This window comes from Scyliorhinus torazame, chromosome 6, assembly GCF_047496885.1.
Source record: "Scyliorhinus torazame isolate Kashiwa2021f chromosome 6, sScyTor2.1, whole genome shotgun sequence".
Taxonomy (NCBI): Eukaryota; Metazoa; Chordata; class Chondrichthyes; order Carcharhiniformes; family Scyliorhinidae; genus Scyliorhinus; species Scyliorhinus torazame.
Genome location: NC_092712.1, coordinates 265,064,988 through 265,083,881, shown reverse-complemented (window position 1 = coordinate 265,083,881; position 18,894 = coordinate 265,064,988). Strand labels below are relative to the sequence as shown.

Here is an 18,894-nt window from a genome sequence, read left to right as displayed (position 1 = left end):
AGAAGATTGTAGTTTAGTCGGGCAGTATGGTCGGCACGGGCTTGGAGGGCCGAAGGGCCTGTTCCTGTGCTGTACATTTCTTTGTTCTTTGTTGTTCTTTGACTCCACTGTGCTGCAGTGCTCAGGCAGAACTCCACTTTCAGAATGAGCATGTTAACCGGGGCCGGGGTGTGAGGGTAGAGTGGGGGTGATGAACATAATGGGGGCAAAGGAGAAGGAAGGCTGTGAAAGGGCAGTGAGTGGGGGAAAGCAGCATGAGGGGTGGGAAGCTGGAGCCTGACAGTTGTACCTAAAACACTGACAAACAAGGGGATGCTTGCAGACTCTGAATTTTGGGGTGGTAGGTCGGGTAAGGGGGGGGGGGGGGGGGGGGGGGGTGATGGGTCTTAGTGTAGCACATGAGGGATGGATCGCGCACAGACTCAGAAGGTAGGAACGGGGTTTGAGAGCGTCCTTAGACTTCATGGCAATGGGGAATTCTGTCCAACTCCTTGGTCTGAGGCTTGTAGTCAGGGGTTACAGAGTACTGTAAGGGCCTTTCCTGACGATTTCCTTATTTCCCCTTTCTTTCTTTTGTCATGATCATTTTAATCCATGGATGCTTAATGGACATATACTTTTAAATCAAGCAAGGGAAGAAAGGAATTCAAAAATTACAAAAAAGAACACTGCCAGATTTCTAGCAGCGAAACACAGATTCTGTGGCATCCGAGAGATGAGGTGGGACTTGGTTCAATTGGTTGGCTGTTGGCCAATGGCCGGGATTCTGCAAAAACGCGGCTAAGTGTGACAGCGGCGTAAACATCAGAGTGTTTCACGCCGGCGACAATGGGCCTCTTGGTCCAGCGAGTCCGTGGCCGACAGGGGGGCCCGACGGTGCCGGAGTGCTCCGTGCTGCTCCAGCTGCTGTACGCGGCCCTGCACTGCTGGCCGCGGGTCCACGCACCTGCGTGGCAACCGTTTCCGCAGAGCCACACAGCGGGCCAGCGCGGAAGAAGGTAGCCCCCCACCACCCCTCAGATCGCGCATGCCCGCCGATTGGTGGCCCCCGATCGCGAGCCTGGCTGTCGTGGAGACCTCCCCCGGAGACTGATCCCCCCCCCCCCCCCCCCCCCCCCATCACCAGCATGACCACCGCAGCCGCGCGCCGAGCTCCCGCCAGGTGGAACCATACGTGAACCATGCCGGTGGGAACTCGGCCGGTCGACCGCGGAGAATCGCTGCGGGGGCCTCTTTCAACGACCCCTGACCAGCGCGTGCGCGACTGGCGCTGAGTCTCCGGTCGCCAGAGAATCGCGTCCTGGCGTCGACCCGAACGCATGTCTGAGGTCCCATTCTCTGCCGACCGCCATTTTGGCGTGGAGGCTCGGAGAATCCTGGCCCATATTCTGCCTGTTAACTGGTGGTGATTGGGTCTTGCCTGAGTGGGATGATTTCCAGAGACCTAAGGAAAGGAGAGTCAGGTCTCTGGACACTCAGGGGAAGGACCTGCTCTCTCTCTCTCTCTCGTGTTTTCTCCAGAAAAGCTGCGGTATATTTGAAACTGCAGAGACTTGAAAATCATTGCAGACTAGAAAGCCTGGTTTGAAAGAAAGTGTGCTAGAAACAACCATCTGAAACAATGAGTCACATCTTCTCCTTTTACTTATTATTTGTACCCCTCTCTTGTCTATCATGTGAGTGTATATAGAGGGTGAAGAGCAAATTAAAGTGGGGGATAAGGAATTAAAGAATAGTTAGCTAATTCTATTTGCTGCTGATTTCATTAGAGCTCTTGTTGTAAATAAAAATTAATAATGTTTAAATTTACAAACCTGGTGACTGTAATTATTGGGCAGCCAAGGGCCACAGACTTTGGATATTTCTTTAAGATTTATTGGTTAATTCAATGGTGTTGCGACTTCGTGTCATGGAGGGGTGGGATGCTGGAACTGACTGCGCCTTAGCCCAGGGTGTCGTAACAGTACAGACACACCTATGGCAAAGTGGAAACGAGTCACAGATTACAGGTAGTCCAGGGGCTATGTGGAGCTCAGAGTCATAAGTCAGAGATAGGAGATAGAGAGATTACAGCAGGAGGAATCATTTGGCGACATGGTATATACCAGTTGCAGGGAGGGGTAGGGTCTGTGTGCTCCCACAGGAAGAAAAGCACAAGTTGACAGGACAGTCTCACAAATCGCTGTCCCTGGGGTTTACTGTCTCTGTACAAGGCCACAGATGGAATGGTGATGGTAACTACAGGTATCTGCAACCTTTACGCTGGAAATATGTAAAGGGATTGGGGGGGGGGGGGCTGGTGTGCGAAGGTCTCCTGGGTGGTGGGACTGTCCTCCTCAGTAGGTGACCATGCGTAAAGACTCAAATGGGGTGGATAGAGGTCCATATGGGTATGTCACAGGTGATCGGGATGCCCCCCGTGTGTGTGTTGTGAGCCCTCCCCAGAAGGGACAGAGTGTGGACTATGAATAGCATGATCGATAGAATGATGGTGAAGTGACAGTCTCTGTGAGAGAATGAGTGTTGATATGCGCCCCCTGCTAATGTATGTGTGAGGTCCCTGAAGAGAGTAGCCATTTGAGTATATGCTACCATGATAAGAGTTCGATATTTGAGGGAGTTGAAGAATGAATTATCCTGACAGAGCTTATGAGATTTTTCATCCTTTTCCTGCACTGGATGGCACTTCAGGTATATGTGCCAGCCTTACTGCCCTCCTGTGCGATGGCCTCCCAGGTCGGCGATGCAGGCATATGGACTCCTCCAGATGCACCTGCAGGCACTGGATGGTTGCTGACTTCCCGTCATGTTGTCTCCGGCTCTGTGTCTGCATCTCCAAAATTGATGGGACCGCCCTTTCCAGAAGTCTGAGACCACCCTGGACGGCAGCTAGTCCCTGGGGCCTGACTGCCTCTCGACCGTTCACCCCTTTGGGAGTTCCTACCTCCACCTGATGTACCGCAGCACGTGTGTGGTGCGCACCAGGTGGTGCCCCAGGAACATCGTTACTAACGTGCCCAACCGAGGCGAGTGTCTCTGGGGTGGTGGAGGGTGCCAATAACAGCAGTGCCGAGAGTCGGTGTCATCAGTGGACGTGTTCTCCGGGGTGTCTCTGGGTTGCGGCTGGGGCCCGCATTGCCAGCAGCTTCCGCCTTGCCACCAGAAAGAGCTTGGGGTTGCGGCCGCCCGATGGCCCCTGCTCGTCACTGGGTGATCCTGCAAACCAAAACACAAGATGGATGGTTAGGTCACCGGTAGGAGTGGTGGGGGTTGGCGTGGTGGAGGTCTGAGGCGCAGGGCTAGGGATGGTGTTAGGAAGTGGGGGTGCCACACATGCCATAGGAACACCAAGCAAACCATCGTGGGCTCACTTGCTTCCCCGATGCAGACCTCCGCCTCAGCGACTGCCCGCTCTCCTGGCCCACTGACCATGTTCAATGCCCTCTGCTCCATGGTGGTGAGGGGCCGCACATCTGGTGGGCCCCCTACGGCCTTCTCTCTCTCCCTGCAGTTGGGGGCCACCTTCTCCTTGGGGAGGGGGTGTGCAGACAATGGGACACTCCGTCACGGGCAGCAGCGGGGGTCCGTGACTGGTGGTCTGTGTGTGTGCAGGGCACCAGGCCATACAGTGTGGGCATTGGAATGTGGTGCAGGGTGGGGTGCACATGGACAGTTGGTATTCAATTGCCCCCTAAGGGGGAGGGGTGGTGGTCTACGAGTGTGTGGGATGGGGGTTGGTGCCAGGGACACGGTGGAGGAGATGGCTCACCCTGGCTGGCCTGGGGGGGTTGCTCACCATCACCCAGTGCTGCCTGCCAGTCCGCCTGGCGGGGGCCTCATAGGATCGGTGGGCGGTCAGGGTTTGGGAGATGTGGGATGGGGATGGTGCAGGGGTACAGAAGGTGGTGGCTCACGCTGGCCAACCTGAGGAGGTTGTGCAGCTTCTTGCGACACTGCTTTCTGGTCCTGGTGGTGGAGCCCACAGGGCTCACGGCCTCTGCCACCTCTGCCCAGGCCCAGTTTACGTCCGTGGGTGGCAGCCTCCATCCCACCTGGGGAACAGGGTGTCCCGCCTCTCCTCCACACCATCCGGCAATGTCTCCAGCTCCACATCTGCGAATCCCGGGGCTGCTCTTCGGAATGGCTGGAATGTGTGTGTGCGGGGAGTGGGGTGCTTAAATGCAGCTGCAACCTGTCAGGCTCTCCAGTGTCAATCAGGACCCCGGCAAATCAGACGCCAGTGTTGGTTGGAAAGCACTAGTTCCCATGTGGCACCAGTGTCCTAATCGCTCCGGGACCGATTTCGCCAATTTAGAACTCCTCACGATTCAATCTCGGTGTCTCCATCGGAGAATCCTGCTCATGTTTTGGTCTCAACTGTTTTCTGAGGTAGAAAATTCCACAGGTTCACCACTCCCTGGGTGAAGAAATTTCTCCTCATCCCAGGCTTAAATGATTAATTTTGTTCCCTTAGACTGTGACCCCTCGTTTGGACTCCCCCACCATCGGGAACATTCTTACTGCATCCACTCGGTCTAGTCCTGTTAGAATTTTATAGGATTCTGTGAGATTTCCCATCATTATTTTAAACTCATTAATTTATTCCTAACTGAATCAATCTTTCTGCATATATCAGTGTGATCAATGTAGAAATTTCATATATATATTGTATTACATGTATCTGGTGGGGTAATGGTTAAAAGCCTGGGTTAGTTTGTGAATGTATCTGCTGCAGTAAGACTTTCAAAAAGTCCTGGTTTAAAAGATAGGCAGACACTGTGGCTACAGAAGGGGTAAATAGAGCGTTGTAAAAATGAGATCATCCTTATTTAAAATCATGCTTATGTTTAAAAGGTCAAGCCTAATGGATTTTTGTTATGTTTTCCGGGGAGTAGATAATTAGAGACATTGAGCAACATTTTCCATTTGGGAGACTAAGTGTTGAGGCCGCGATGGAGCTATGTGCGGTTTGCATTCCTGTTGGGGGCACTATTTGTGGAGCAATTCGGGACATGCTATTGGGCCAGCACCCTGCTCGTGTGAATTCTGAGCAATTCCGGACCCAGCTGGGGCCGGAGTTAGCGCCACAGAGCCTGGCAGCTGAAGCGGTTTTTAAGCGCTCTACTTACCACATACTCGCTGTAGCCACCAAGGTGTCTCAGAGGAGACCTTCCCTCTGAGGTCGGGAGTCCGAGGTGGACCCACAGTTTTATGCCAGTGAGGAGTGGAGAGACACCTTCTTCCCCCTCTTGGAGCCTACCTTTTTGAATACTGTTTGGGAGGTAGTGGCAGAGACAGTCAGCACTGCCAGTCTTACCAGGAGAAGACTGCCGGTGATCCGGAGGGGTGGGGTCACTGGTGAGGCCTCTGCCTTGAGAGGGGCAGAGAACCAGGGAGGATTCCAAAGGCCGTGGTGCAGGTGTCCTCTGGTTGAGGTGAGCTCTGCTGATCCCGTTTCCTCTGCACTGGGCAGCGCTTCTGAGCAGTGCCAACACCTGGTGGGCTCCTGATTGAGCTTGGCCCCTGATGTACAGCTGGGGTATGAGGGTGTCAAAGAACAAAGAACAGGAACAGACCCTTCGGCCCTCTAAGCCTGTACCGATCATGATGCCAACCTTGTCCAAAACCCTCAGCACTTCCTTGTGGCATATCCCTCCATACCCATCCTATCCATGTATTTGTCACGATGCCTTTTGAACGCCGTTAATGTATCTGCTTCCACAACATCCTCTGACAACACATTACAGGCACTCACCACCCTCTGCGTAAAAACCTGCCTTGCTCATCCTACTTCCCCTCCATAGCCATGGCGCCCACATTTATAAATACTTGTAGTAATACACACCTGCGAGATATACGCCTGAGAGGAGGAGCATCGTGGAAGGGTGGAGCATAGGGTGTTCAACCCGCTAATCACAATTAAATGCATTCAAATGCCGTCACCAGGCACCACCCTCGGTATCACCGCCAGGGAGGGACCGGACCATGACGCCTGAATCGGCGCCGGGCATGTACCTCGATTTTAGCCGCACGCCCGATTCTCCGCCCGATTGCTGTTTGCGGTGTCACGAAGCGTAGAATTTCACCCATTGTATTTAAACTTAAGTAATTAGGTTATGGGATTTGAGTGGGATAAGGCTAATGTAACTAATGGGAGGAGCTAGGTCTGTACCATGTTTCTTGCATTGAGTCAGTGAATTTCGATTAGGCTGCGAACATAACAGCTGCTTCTGGAAAGAGTTGTCAAGTTAAACAGTAATAGGACACAGACAAGAACCTAAAGGCTGTTTCCGGAAGGATCTCTCTCTCCAACATATCCCGATACAGCAAGTATTCCTGTTTTTGCTAACTGTATTTGAAAGTGGGGTTTGACCTGAGGTGGGTTTTGCATGATTGGAGATAAAGAAGATAGCAGTAAAGAGTTAAAGCGTTACATGTTATTGTTAAGCATTGTTTAACTGATACTTGTAAGCTATTTATTTTACGATGTTAATGTTAGTTTAATACTATTTTAATAATAAAGTTGGTTTTAATATATCATATCTTGTGCGTGGAGTCACCCCTGATGTGAAGTATAATTTCCTCACAGCTTTACAAATTAAAAATATATCGGGATTTCTGTCCGGAATCTGAGCAAACGTTGGTGTCTAATCCGGGATCACAATATCATCCCACCGTCCCAGGAGTTAGTCTGGTAAACCATCGTGCACTCCCTCTATAGCAAGGACATCCTTCCTCAGATAAAACTAAAACTGCATATAATATTCCAGCTGTGGTCTTACGAAGGCCCTGTATAACTGCAGGAAGACTGCATTTTTGTTATGTTTTCCGGGGAGTAGATAATTAGAGACATTGAGCAACATTTTCCATTTGGGAGAATGTAGCATCGGGGCCCCCCGGGGTTTGCTGGCTGCCGTATAGCACAGGCGTATTGGGTGGGCAGTACGCTCACCTGCGTACTGAACTCGAATCCTGTTGCAATGAAGGCCAACATACCATTTGCCTTCTTTACCGCCTGCTACACCTGAATGCTTACCTGCAGCGACTTTTGTACCAGGACACCCAGGTCTCGTTTCACATTCCCCTCTCTCAATCTATGGGCATTCAGATAATAATCTGCCTTCCGGCTTTTGCTATGAAAGTGGATAACCTCACATTTATCCAGATTATATTGCATCTGCCATGCATTTTCCCATTCACTCAATTTCTTCAATTCACACTGAATCATGTCTGCATCCTTCTCATAGCTCACCCTCCCACCCAGCTTTGTGCCATCTGCAAATTTGGAGATATTACATTTAGTTCTCTTATCTAAATCATTACTATATTTTGTGAATAGCTGGGGTCCTAGCTCCGATTCTCATGATTTCCCACTAGATAATGCCTGCCACTCGGAAACAGACCCGTTTATTCCTACTCTTTGTTTCCTGTCTGCCAATCAGTTTTCTATCCATCCGATGCACTTTAATTTTACACGCTAATCTCTTATGTGGGACTTTGGTAAAAGCCTTTTGAAAGTCCAAATAAACCATATCCACTGGCTCCCCCTCGTCAACTCTACAAGTTACACCTTTGTGGTAAACCACTGCTGTACTTATATTAGAGGATGTACGGTAGAACCTGCACTGCAGATTCGCCTGTGGCCCCTGCTGCTGGCTCCGCCCAGGAGGCATGGTATAAATATGCGTGTCCTCCAACTCATACTAATTTCCTTCAGTACCTCCCTCTCACTAAACCCTGTGTTACCCAACATTTCTGCTACGTTATCTGTGTACTCCTTTGAGAAGACAGAACCAAATATGTATTTAGTCGGTCAGCCATTGTGCTGGTCATCAAGCATATTTTAGATGTGCCAGATCATCGACATGGATACCACTATTACACGTGAGAACACCACCCACCAGGTACGCGGTACATACTCGTGCGACTCGGCCAACGTTGTCTACCTCATACGATGTCCCGAAGCGTGATACATTGGCGAGACCATGCAGACGCTGCGACAACGAATGAACGGACATCGCGCAACAATCACCAGGCAGGAATGTTCCCTTCCAGTCGGGGAACACTTCAGCAGTCAAGGGCATTCAGCCTCTGATCTCCGGGTAAGCGTTCTCCAAGGCGGCCTTCAGGACGCGCGACAACGCAGAATCGCCGAGCAGAAACTTATAGCCAAGTTCCGCACACATGAGTGCGGCCTCAACAGGGACCTGGGATTCATGTCGCATTACATTCATCCCCCACCACCTGGCCTGCGAAATCCTACCAACTGTCCTGGCTTGACACAATTCACACCTCTTTAACCTGGGGTTACCCCATCTCTGGATCTGTAAAGATTTAATCACCTGCTAATGCTCGCATTCCAAGCATTGTTGGGCATCTTTGAATCTGGCTATATATGTGTTTCTGGAACATACCTCTTCATTCACCTGAGGAAGGAGCAGCGCTCCGAAAGCTAGTGACATCGAAACAAACCTGTTGGACTTTAACCTGGTGTTGTAAGACTTCATATTTTAGTTGAACTTACGTCCATTTTGAACTGTAAAAGGAAATTTTCTTCCAGCGACAGAATCCTTCAAAAGAGAGGAAATAAATCAATGGTTAATCTAAATCGTAAAATAATTGTAAAGAACATTTAGCAACAAATCTCTTGGTTGAAGACCACTGTATTCCAACACTTAGACTGGGGCGGGCATTTGAGTATGGGACTGGTGGGAAAAGAGATAGAACAGAGCTGTGCTACTGCGTAATATTCATTGAATTATGACCACTGGATTTGATAAGATGGTCATATTTTAAACTCTCCTTTCATTCAATGTAAAACAGAGCAGTTTGGAGAGGGGATTGGGACCGCCAAGGGGATTTGTCCGAAGACAAGCCCGTGTGACTCCATATTAAATCGACCCAGAGATTAACCAATGTGATCTGCTTGTTATGGATGTTGAAGAAGTTTCAAGTTAAGTTTCTGAGTCAGGTCCAAATGTTAACACTTGACACAGAGTGGGAGATAGCTGGTCATGCTGCTGCCCAGATTCAGTGAGTCAGAGGGATTTTGTCGGGGAAATGATAACGAGGAAAGTAATGGGACTTCAGGAAGACAACCCTCCTGGACCTAAAGGTTTTCACCGTATGATGTTGAAAGGACATGAGAAGTAACTGCAGAATTAGGGTCAGAATCACTGAATCACAGAGTTGTTACAGGAAGTCACTTGGACCACTGGCCGAGATTCTCTGACCCGGCGGCGGGTCGAAAAATTCCCGGGGGGATGCGAGAATCCGCTGCGTCAGTCAGGGGCCGTTGACAGCGGCCCACCCGGCAATTCTCCAGGCCCCGACGGGCCGAGAAGGTGAGTCTGCGGGGGCCGTCCTGGGGGGGGGGGGGGGCACTGTGGCCTGGCCCGTGATCGGGGCCTACCGATCGGCGGGCGGGCTGGTTCCGTGGGGGCCTATTTTACTCCGCGCCGGGCCTCGGCAGGGCACCGCCATGTTGCCTGGGGGACAGCGCGGAGAAGGGAACCCCCGCACATGCACGGAAATACGCTGGCCATAGCGCGCATGTGTGGAATCACGCCAGCTGTTACGCGCCGGCTGGAGCTGCGGGGACCAATCCAGCGCCAACCTAGCCCCCTAGGAAGGGGAGCATTCCCCATTATCGGGGATCGTTGACACCGGAGTGGTTGGTGCAGCTTTTCACGCGCACGGCGTGGGGACATAGCCCCATTATTGGAGATTCACGCCCACTGTGTCTGCACCACTCTCCCAATGAGCAGCTCACCGAGTGCCATTCTCCTGTCTTCTCCACTAATCCCACACATTCCTACTCTTCAGGTAACTATCAATTTTTCTTCTGCATGCTTAAATTAAAGCTCTTTCCGCCACACTCTCAAGCAGTGCATTCTTAACCACTGTCACCTTTGCTTATTACTTTAAATCTGTGCCCTCTCCTCCTGAATCCTTTCACGAGTGGGAACAGTTTCTCCCTATGAACTCTGTCTTGACCTCCCTTGGTTTTGAACACTCTGCCAAATCTCACTCTGTCTTCTCCAATCTATCTTCATAACTGAAGTTTCTCATCTGCGGAACCATTCTCATGAATCTTTCCTGTACTCTCTCCAAAGCATTCACATCTTTCCTAAAGTGCAGTGGCCAGAACCAGACGTAATAAGGCCAAACGAGTGTCTTACACAAGTTCAATATAAACTCCATGCTCTTGTACTCTATGCCCATACTAATAAAGCCCAGCGTACCACATGCTATATCAACTACTCTCTCAAGCTGTCCTGCTACCTTCACTGACTAATGCACAAATACGCCCACGACCGTCTGCTCCCTATACCCCCACCTCAATTAAGCACCACAATCGCAATTGTATTCCCACCTTCATGCGATTCCCACTCCATTTCAATCTGACCGCGGATCCGACCGGACACAACCCCTACCATCTCCCTGACCCCCCTCCCTCCAACCACTGATGTCGTCACCCTGAACTGACTCCCAACCCCCTCACTGAACTCTTCCCTGACCTGTCCTGTCCTGACCCCCATCCCAACACCAACTCGACCCTGCCCCATGTCTGACCCTCAAGCTCCCTCTGTGTTGACCCAAATGCTCCACCCCCAGTATCTGACCTCCACGCTCTACCCCCGCCCCCATGTCTGACCCCTGTGCTCCCCCCTTTCCGACACCCATACTCCTCTGATTTCCCACATTCCCCTGATGTCTGACCACCACGGTCCTCCTGTGCCTGACCTCCACATTCCCCCGTGACTGAACCCCACCCTCCTCTGCCCCGTGTCCGACTTCCACGCTCCTTCCATGACCGAACCCCCTTCATGTCCGGAGCCATAATGACTGAAACCCTCAAGACTGAACCCCCACCCCTGCAAAATGTCCAAACCCTCCTAATGTCCAAATCTCTGCACCCTCCCCCCCCCCCCCCGCGACCCAAGGTCTGACTTCCTTCTCTCCTGAAATCCGAATTCCCCATCGCCGCGCTGACGTATGAACCCACACCATCCACATCCCATTAATTTGCCTTCGACACTTACTTTCTCTCTAGTCTGTTACTTTCAACGCGACATGTACACTTTACACTACTTTCCAGCAGTGAGTGCTGTAATAAAAGGAGCATATTCTCCTTCACTCTGTTTCTTTTACACACCATCCCTGGAGCCGGGAAAGCACTGCGCTACCTGAATCTCACCCGGTCTGAGTCAGGGAGGTCGGGCGAGACAGGCACTTAAGAATTTAAGTGCAGGTAAGTCAGCACGGAATGGCATTCTGCCACTGATTGCCATTCCCAGGAAGTTATGACCCATTAATATATGTCGGGAAAAGCAAGAGTCCCAATACAGACCCCTGGAGAACTCCACCACAAACCAGCCTCCAGCCAGACGGACATGCATTAATCACTACTCCCCATAGAAATATAAAAATTCTACAGTGCAGGAGGCCATTTGGCCCATCGAGTCTGCACTGACCCTATCTATGCCCTAGGCCCACTCCCCCGCCCTATCCCGTAACCCCAACTAACCTTTGGATGCTAAGGGGCAATTTAGTATAGCCAGTCCACCTGACCTGCATACCTTTGGACCGTGGGAGGAAACTCCAGAGCACCCGGAGGAAACCCACACAGACACCAGGAGAATGTGCAAACTCCACACAGTCACCCAAGGTCGGAATTGAACCCAAGTCTCTAGCGCTATGAGACATCACTGCTAACCACTGTGCCACCATGCCAAACTTTTCCAGTCATTCAGCTAATTCTGTTTCCAAGTTATTCTAATCCTTTTATTCTATGAACTACAACTCTTCTCACACATCTGTTGTGCAGCTCTGTATCAAATGCCTTTTGCAAGTCCATGTACACCACATCAACAGCATCACCCTCATCAACCCTCTCTATTACCTCTTCAAAAAACTCCATCAAGTTTTCCTTTTAGAAATTCATACCGGGTTTCTTTAATCAATCCATATTTGTCATGTGACTATTAATTTTGTCCCAAATTATTGTTTCTAGATATTTCCTCACTGCCGGAGTTAAGCTGACTGGCCTGTGGTTACAAGATGTAATGTTTGCTGATCTCCAATCCTCTGCAAACCTCCCGAGTTCAGGATGGCAAAATTATGGCCTTGCATTAATTATTATTTTCAAAGGGAAGGGAGGAGGAAAGGAGGAAAGGAAGGAAGGAAAGGAAGGAAAGGAAGGGAAGGGAAGGGAAGGGAAGGGAAGGAAGGGAAGGGAAGGGAAGGGAAGGAAAGGAAGGAAAGGAAGGAAGGAAGGGAAGGGAAGGAAAGGAAGGAAGAAAGGAAGGAAAGGAAGGAAGGAAGGAAAGGAAGGAAGGGAAGGAAAGAAAGGAAGGAAGGGAAGGAAGGAAAGGAAGGAAGGAAAGGAAGGAATGAAAGGAAGGAAGGAAAGGAAAGGAAGGAAAGGAAAGGAAGGAAGGAAAGGAAAGGAAAGAAAGGAAGGAAGAAAAGGAAGGAAGGGAAAGAAAGAAAGGAAGGGAAGGAACAAAAGGAAGGAAGGAAAGGAAGGAATGAAAGAAATAAAGGAAGGAAGGAAGGGAAGGAAAGAAAGGAAGGAAAGGAAGGAAGGAAAGGAAAGGAAGGAAGGAAGGAAGGGAAGGGAAGAAAGGAAGGAAAGGAAAGGAAAGGAAGGGAAGGAAAGAAAGGAAAGGAAGGAAGGAAAGAAAGGAAGGAAGGAAGGAAAGGAAAGGAAGGAAGGAAGGAAAGAAAGGAAGGAAGGAAAGGAAGGAAGGGAGGGAAGGAAGGAAGGAAGGAAAGAAAGAAAGAAAGAAAGGAAGGAAGGAAAGGAAGGAAGGAAAGGAAAGGAAAGAAAGGAAGGAAAGGAAGGGAAGGAAAGAAAGGAAGGAAGGAAAGGAAGGCAGGAAAGGAAGGAAGGAAAGGAAAGGAAGGAAAGGAAGGAAAGGAAAGGAAGGAAGGAAAGGAAAGGAAAGAAAGGAAGGAAGAAAAGGAAGGAAGGGAAAGAAAGAAAGGAAGGGAAGGAACAAAAGGAAGGAAGGAAAGGAAGGAAAGAAAGGAAGGAAAGGAAGGAAAGGAAAGGAAAGGAAGGAAGGAAGGGAAGGGAAGGGAAGGGAAGGGAAGAAAGGAAGGAAAGGAAAGGAAAGGAAAGGAAGGGAAGGAAAGAAAGGAAAGGAAGGAAGGAAGGAAGGAAGGAAGGAAGGAAAGAAAGGAAGGAAGGAAGGAAAGGAAAGGAAGGAAGGAAAGAAAGGAAGGAAGGAAAGGAAGGAAGGAAAGGAAGGAAGGAAAGGAAAGAAAGGAAGGAAAGGAAGGGAAGGAAAGAAAGGAAGGAAGGAAAGGAAGGCAGGAAAGGAAGGAAGGAAAGGATGGAAGAAAGAAAAGGAAGAAAGGAAAGGAAGGACGGAAAGGAAGGAAAGGAAAGGAAAGAAAGGAAAGGAAGGACGGAAAGGAAGGAAAGGAAAGGAAAGAAAGGAAGGAAGGAAAGGAAGGAAGGAAGGAAGGAAAGGAAGGAAGGAAAGGAAGGCAGGAAAGGAAGGAAGGAAAGGAAGGCAGGAAAGGAAGGAAAGGAAGGAAGGAAAGGAAGGACGGAAAGGAAGGACGGGAAGGAAAGAAAGGAAGGAAGGAAAGGAAGGAAGGAAAGGATGGAAGGAAGAAAAGGAAGGAAGGAAAGGAAGGACGGAAAGGAAGGAAAGGAAAGGAAAGGAAAGGAAGGAAAGGAAGGGAAGGAAAGAAAGGAAGGAAGGAAAGGAAGGCAGGAAAGGAAGGAAGGAAAGGATGGAAGGAAGAAAAGGAAGGAAGGAAGGAAAGGAAGGACGGAAAGGAAGGAAGGGAAGGGAAGAAAGGAAGGAAGGAAAGGAAGGAAGGAAGGAAAGGAAGGAAGGAAAGGAAGGCAGGAAAGGAAGGAAGGAAAGGATGGAAGGAAGGAAAGGAAGGAAGGAAGGAAGGAAGGAATGAAAGGAAGGAAGGAAGGAAAGGAAGGACGGAAAGGAAGGACGGGAAGGAAAGAAAGGAAGGAAGGAAAGGCAGGAAGGAAGGATAGGAAGGAATAAAAGGAAGGAAGGAAGGAAAGGAAGGAAAGGAATGAAGGAAAGGAAAGAAGGAAAGAAAGGTAGGAAGGAAGGACGGAAAAGAATGAAGGGAAGGAAAGAAAGGAAAGGAAAGGAAAGGAAGGAAGGAAGGAAGGAAGGAAAGGAAGGAAGGAAAGGAAGGAAGGAAAGGAAAAGAAGGAAGGAAAGGAAAGAAAGGAAGGAAGGGAAGGGAAGGGAAGGAAAGGAAGGAAGGGAAGGAAAGGAAGGAAGGGAAGGAAAGAAAGGAAGGAAGGAAGGAAAGGAAAGGAAAGGAAAGGAATGGAAGGAAGGAAGGAAAGGAAGGAAAGGAAGGAAGGGAAGGAAGGGAAGGAAAGAAAAGAAGGAAGGAAAGGAAGGAAGGAAAGGAAGAGAGGATAGGAAGGAAGGAAAGGAAGGAAATGAAGGAAAGGAAAGGGAAGAAAGGGAAGGAAGGAAAGGAAGGAAAGGAAGGAATGGAAGGAAAGGAAGGAAGGGAAGGAAAGAACGGCAGGAAGGAAAGGAAGGAAAGGAAAGAAAGGAAGAAAGGAAGAAATGAAAGGAAAGGAAGGAAGGACTCAAAGGAAGGAAGGAAGGAAGGAAAGGAGAGGAAGGAAGGAAAGGAAGTGTGGTAGTCGGTATTAAGGGTATTACGGTACCCTGAATAATGCTGTAAGACCATTGGTGTGGGAGGTACCCGAGACTGCAATTCATTGGTGAAGCCTGCCTGCTGCCTCCGCCCAGTAAGGCGGAGTATAAGAGCCTGTGTCTCCCCAGCAGCTGCATTCTGTACCTGCGCTGCTGGGGGAAACATCTAGTGCAATAAAGCTTTCAATTGTCTCCAATCTCGTCTCAGGAGTTATTGATCGAGCATCAATTTATTGCACTAGATTTTAAAGAATGGAGCTCTGAATCAAGCCGGAGTGTCTGCAACTCAGCCCCCAACTCAGCGGCAACCTTCAAACACTGGCTGGCGTGCTTTAAAGGGTACCTCAGGACGGCCACAACTGAACCTACCGAGGACCAGAAACTGCAAGTTCTCCACTCGAGTGTGAGCCCAGAGATCTACACCCTCATCAAGGATGCGAACGATTTCGAGACCACAATGACCCTGCTGAAAGGACACTATATTCGCCTTGTAAACCAGGTCTACGCCCGACATCTGCTAGCGACGAGGCGACAAATCCCCGGGGAATCGCTGAAGGAATTCTACCGTGCGCTCCTGGTGTTAGGTAGGAACTGTGACTGCCCGCACGTTTCGACCAGCGACCACACAGACTTTTGATCCGGGACACATTCGTTGCAGGTATGCTGTCCTCCCAAATCTGCCAGCGATTGCTGGAGAGTCACTAGGCCTGAAGGAGGCACGGGCCCTTGCTGGCTCCGTGGATGTGGCCTCCCGAAACACCCACGCATACGTCCCTGACCGCGCAGCAGCCCCTTGGGCAGCGTGGAACCCCCCCACGGTCGACTCCGATGCATCCCCCATCGCCCCACAAGCTTGTGCTGCGAGACTGCCAGGCAACCCCGGGGGGCCCCGCTGTTATTTGTGCGGGCAAGCCAAGCATCCCCGGCAGCGCTGTCCGGCCCGCTCATCCATCTTCAAAGGGTGCGGCAAAAAGGGCCATTTCCTGGCAGTATGCCAGGCCCGGGCGGTCGCCGCGGGCGAACTGGGATTGCCACCACAACTCTCTCCACGAGACACGTGCGGCCAGCGGGCGCCGCCATCTTCCTTCTCCAGGGCCACGTGCGGCCTCCGGGCGCCGCCATCTTGTTCCCCGGGGACCACGTACGATGGATGGGTGCCGCCATCTTGTACACCTCCAGCCATGTGCGACCAGTGGGCACCGGCATCTTGGCTGGACTCTCAGGACCCCGGCTCGGATGACCACACACCGCCCGAGGAAAACATCCAAATTTTGCCACGACTTGCCTCGGTGACCCTGGACCAGTCTTGGCCCCGAACGCTCTCGACTGTGACGACAATGCTCATCAACAGGCATAAAACATCCTGCCTGATCGACTCCGCGAGCACAGAGAGCTTCATACACCCCAATATGGTAAGGCGCTGTTCTCTTCCCATCCACCCAGTTAATAAAAAATCTCCCTGGCCGCCGGGTCTCACTCGGTAGAGATCAAAGGGTTCTGCATAGCGAATCTCACGGTCCAGGGAAGGGAGTTTATAAATTACCGGCTCTACGTCCTTCCTCACCTCTGTGCTGCCACGCTCCTAGGGTTAGACTTCCAATGTAACCTCCAGAGCTTAACTTTTAAATTTGGCGGCCCTATACCCCCCTCACTGTCTGCAGCCTCGCGACCCTGAAGTTCGTTCCGCCTTCCCTGTTTGCGAACCTCACCCCGGATTGCAAACCCATTGTCACCAGGAGCAGACGGTACAGTTCCCAGGACCGGACCTTCATTAGGTCGGAAGTCCAGCGGTTACTGAAGAAAGGTATTATTGAGGCTAGCAACAGTCCCTGGAGAGCTCAAGTAGTGGTTGTAAAGACTGGGGAGAAATAGGATGGTCATCGATTATAGTCAGACCGATGCGTACCCTCTCCCCCGTATATCTGATCTGGTCAATCAGATTGCACAATACAAGGTCGTTTCCACGGTGGATCTAAAATCCGCCTACCACCAGCTCCCCATCCGCCCTAGCGACCGCAAATACACTGCATTCGAAGCAGATGGGCGGCTCTACCACTTCCTAAGGGTTCCCTTCGGTGTCACAAATTGAGTCTCGGTCTTCCAACGGGAGATGGACCGAATGGTTGACCGGTACTGTTTGCGGGCCAGGTTTCCATACCTCGATAACATCACCATCTGCGGCCATGACGAGCAGGACCACGACACCAACCTCCGAAAATTTGTCCATACCGCAAAAATCCTTAACCTAACATATAACAAGAACAAATGCGTGTTCAGCACCGACCGTCTAGCCATCCTCGGCTACCTGGTGCATGATGGAGTTATAGGCCGAAAACATGCCTCATGGAGTTCCCCCTCCCCCACTGCTCCAAGGCCCTGAAAAGCTGCCTGGGATTTTTTTCGTATTATGCCCAGTGGGTCCCAACTATGCAGACAAGGCCCACCCACTAATTCAATCCACAGTTTTTCCCCTGTCGGCAGAGGCTCGCCAGGCCTTCAGCCGCATCAAAGCGGACATCGCAAAGGCCACGATGCACGCAACCGACGAATCCCTCCCCTTCCAAGTCGAGAGCGACGCATCTAACGTAGCTCTGGTGGCCACCCTCAACCAAGAGGGCAGACCAGTGGCCTTCTTCTCATTCACCCTCCATGCTTCAGAAATCTGCCATTCCTCAGTTGAAAAGGAGGCCCAGGCCATAGTAGAAGCTGTGCGGCATTGGAGGCATTACCTGGCCGGCAGGAGATTCTCTCCTCACTGACCAACGGTCGGTTGCTTTCATGTTCGATAATGCACAGCGGGGCAAGATAAAGAACGATAAGCTCTAACGGTGGAGGATCGAGCTCTCCACCTACAACTACGAGATCTTGTATCGTCCCGGGAAGCTAAACGAGCCTCCTGATGCCCTATCCCGCGGCACATGTGCCAACGCACAAGTGGACCGCCTCCGGGCCCTCCACGAGGACCTCTGCCACCCGGGGGTCACTCGATTCTTCCATCTCATTAAGACCCGCAACCTGCGTAACCTGCCCTACTTCATCGAGGATGTCAGGACCGCCACTAGGAATTGCCAAATCTGGGCGGAGTGCAAGCCGCACTTCTACAGGCCACAGAAAGCACATCTGATAAAGGCTTCCCGCCCCTTTGAACGCCTCAGTCAGACTTCGAAGGGCCCCTCCCCTCCACCGACCGCAACACTTACTTCCTGAACGTGATTGACGAGTACTCCAGGTTCCCATTCGCCATCCCCTGCCCCGACATGACCGCAGGCACCATCATAAAAGCCCTCCACAGTATCTTTACGCTGTTCGGTTTCCCCGCCTACATACACAGCGATAGGGGGTCCTCCTTCATGAGCGACGAACTGCGTCAATTCCTGCTCAGCAAGGGCATCGCCTCGAGCAGACGACCAGTTACAACCCCCGGGGAAACGGGCAGGTGGAGAGGGAGAACTGAACGGTCTGGAAGACCGTCCTACTGGCCCTACGGTCCAGGAATCTCCCAGTCTCCCGCTAGCAGGAGGTCCTCCCGGATGCTCTCCACTCCATCCAATCACTGCCGTGTACTACGACCAACCAAACCCCTCACGAACGTCTCCTTGTCTTCCCTAGGAAATCCTCCTTCGGGACCTCGCTCCCAACCTGGATGGCAGCTCCTGGACACATCCTGCTCCGCAAACACGTACGGGCACACATGTTGGACCCATTGGTCAAGAGGGTCCACCTCCTTCACGCTAACCCTCAGTACGCCTATGTGGCGTACCCCGACGGCCGACAGGATACGGTCTCCCTACGGGACCTGGCGCCGCTAGATCCCCACCCACACCTCCACCACCGACCCCACCCTTCCTCCCACCGGTGCACCCCACAGCCACCCCCTTCCCAGGTGGATCGATCCTTCCACTGGTCCCATCTAGGGGTGATGAAGCTGCTGAAGAAGCCAAAGCCACGCTCCCGGAGCCACGGATGCCCGAGCCGGCGCCTGCATCACCGCCGAAGCTACGACGATCACAGAGGACGACCAGGGCCCCCGATCAACTAATTGCTTCATTCTGACTGTAAATAATTACTGTAAATAGTTGCGACATGTAACGAGGCAAAACACTGTGCTAATGTATACCGGGTACCACCATAACCTACACCTCCACCACTGTATAACGCAAAACCACCACCCCCGCCGGACTCTTTTTTTTAACAGGGGGTGAATGTGGTAGTCGGTATTTGGGAT

General features: G+C 51.2%; 1 protein-coding gene across 1 annotated transcript in view; it reads right to left on the bottom strand.

Moving 5' to 3' along the window:
- The window catches only part of scgn (secretagogin, EF-hand calcium binding protein), a 122,356-nt gene that overhangs the window by 13,913 nt on the left and 89,549 nt on the right, over window positions 1-18,894 (bottom strand). The window contains exon 8 of the mRNA XM_072509652.1: window positions 8,525-8,570. Coding sequence (XP_072365753.1) covers window positions 8,525-8,570 — 46 coding nt within the window. The remainder of the gene's footprint in view (window positions 1-8,524; window positions 8,571-18,894) is intronic.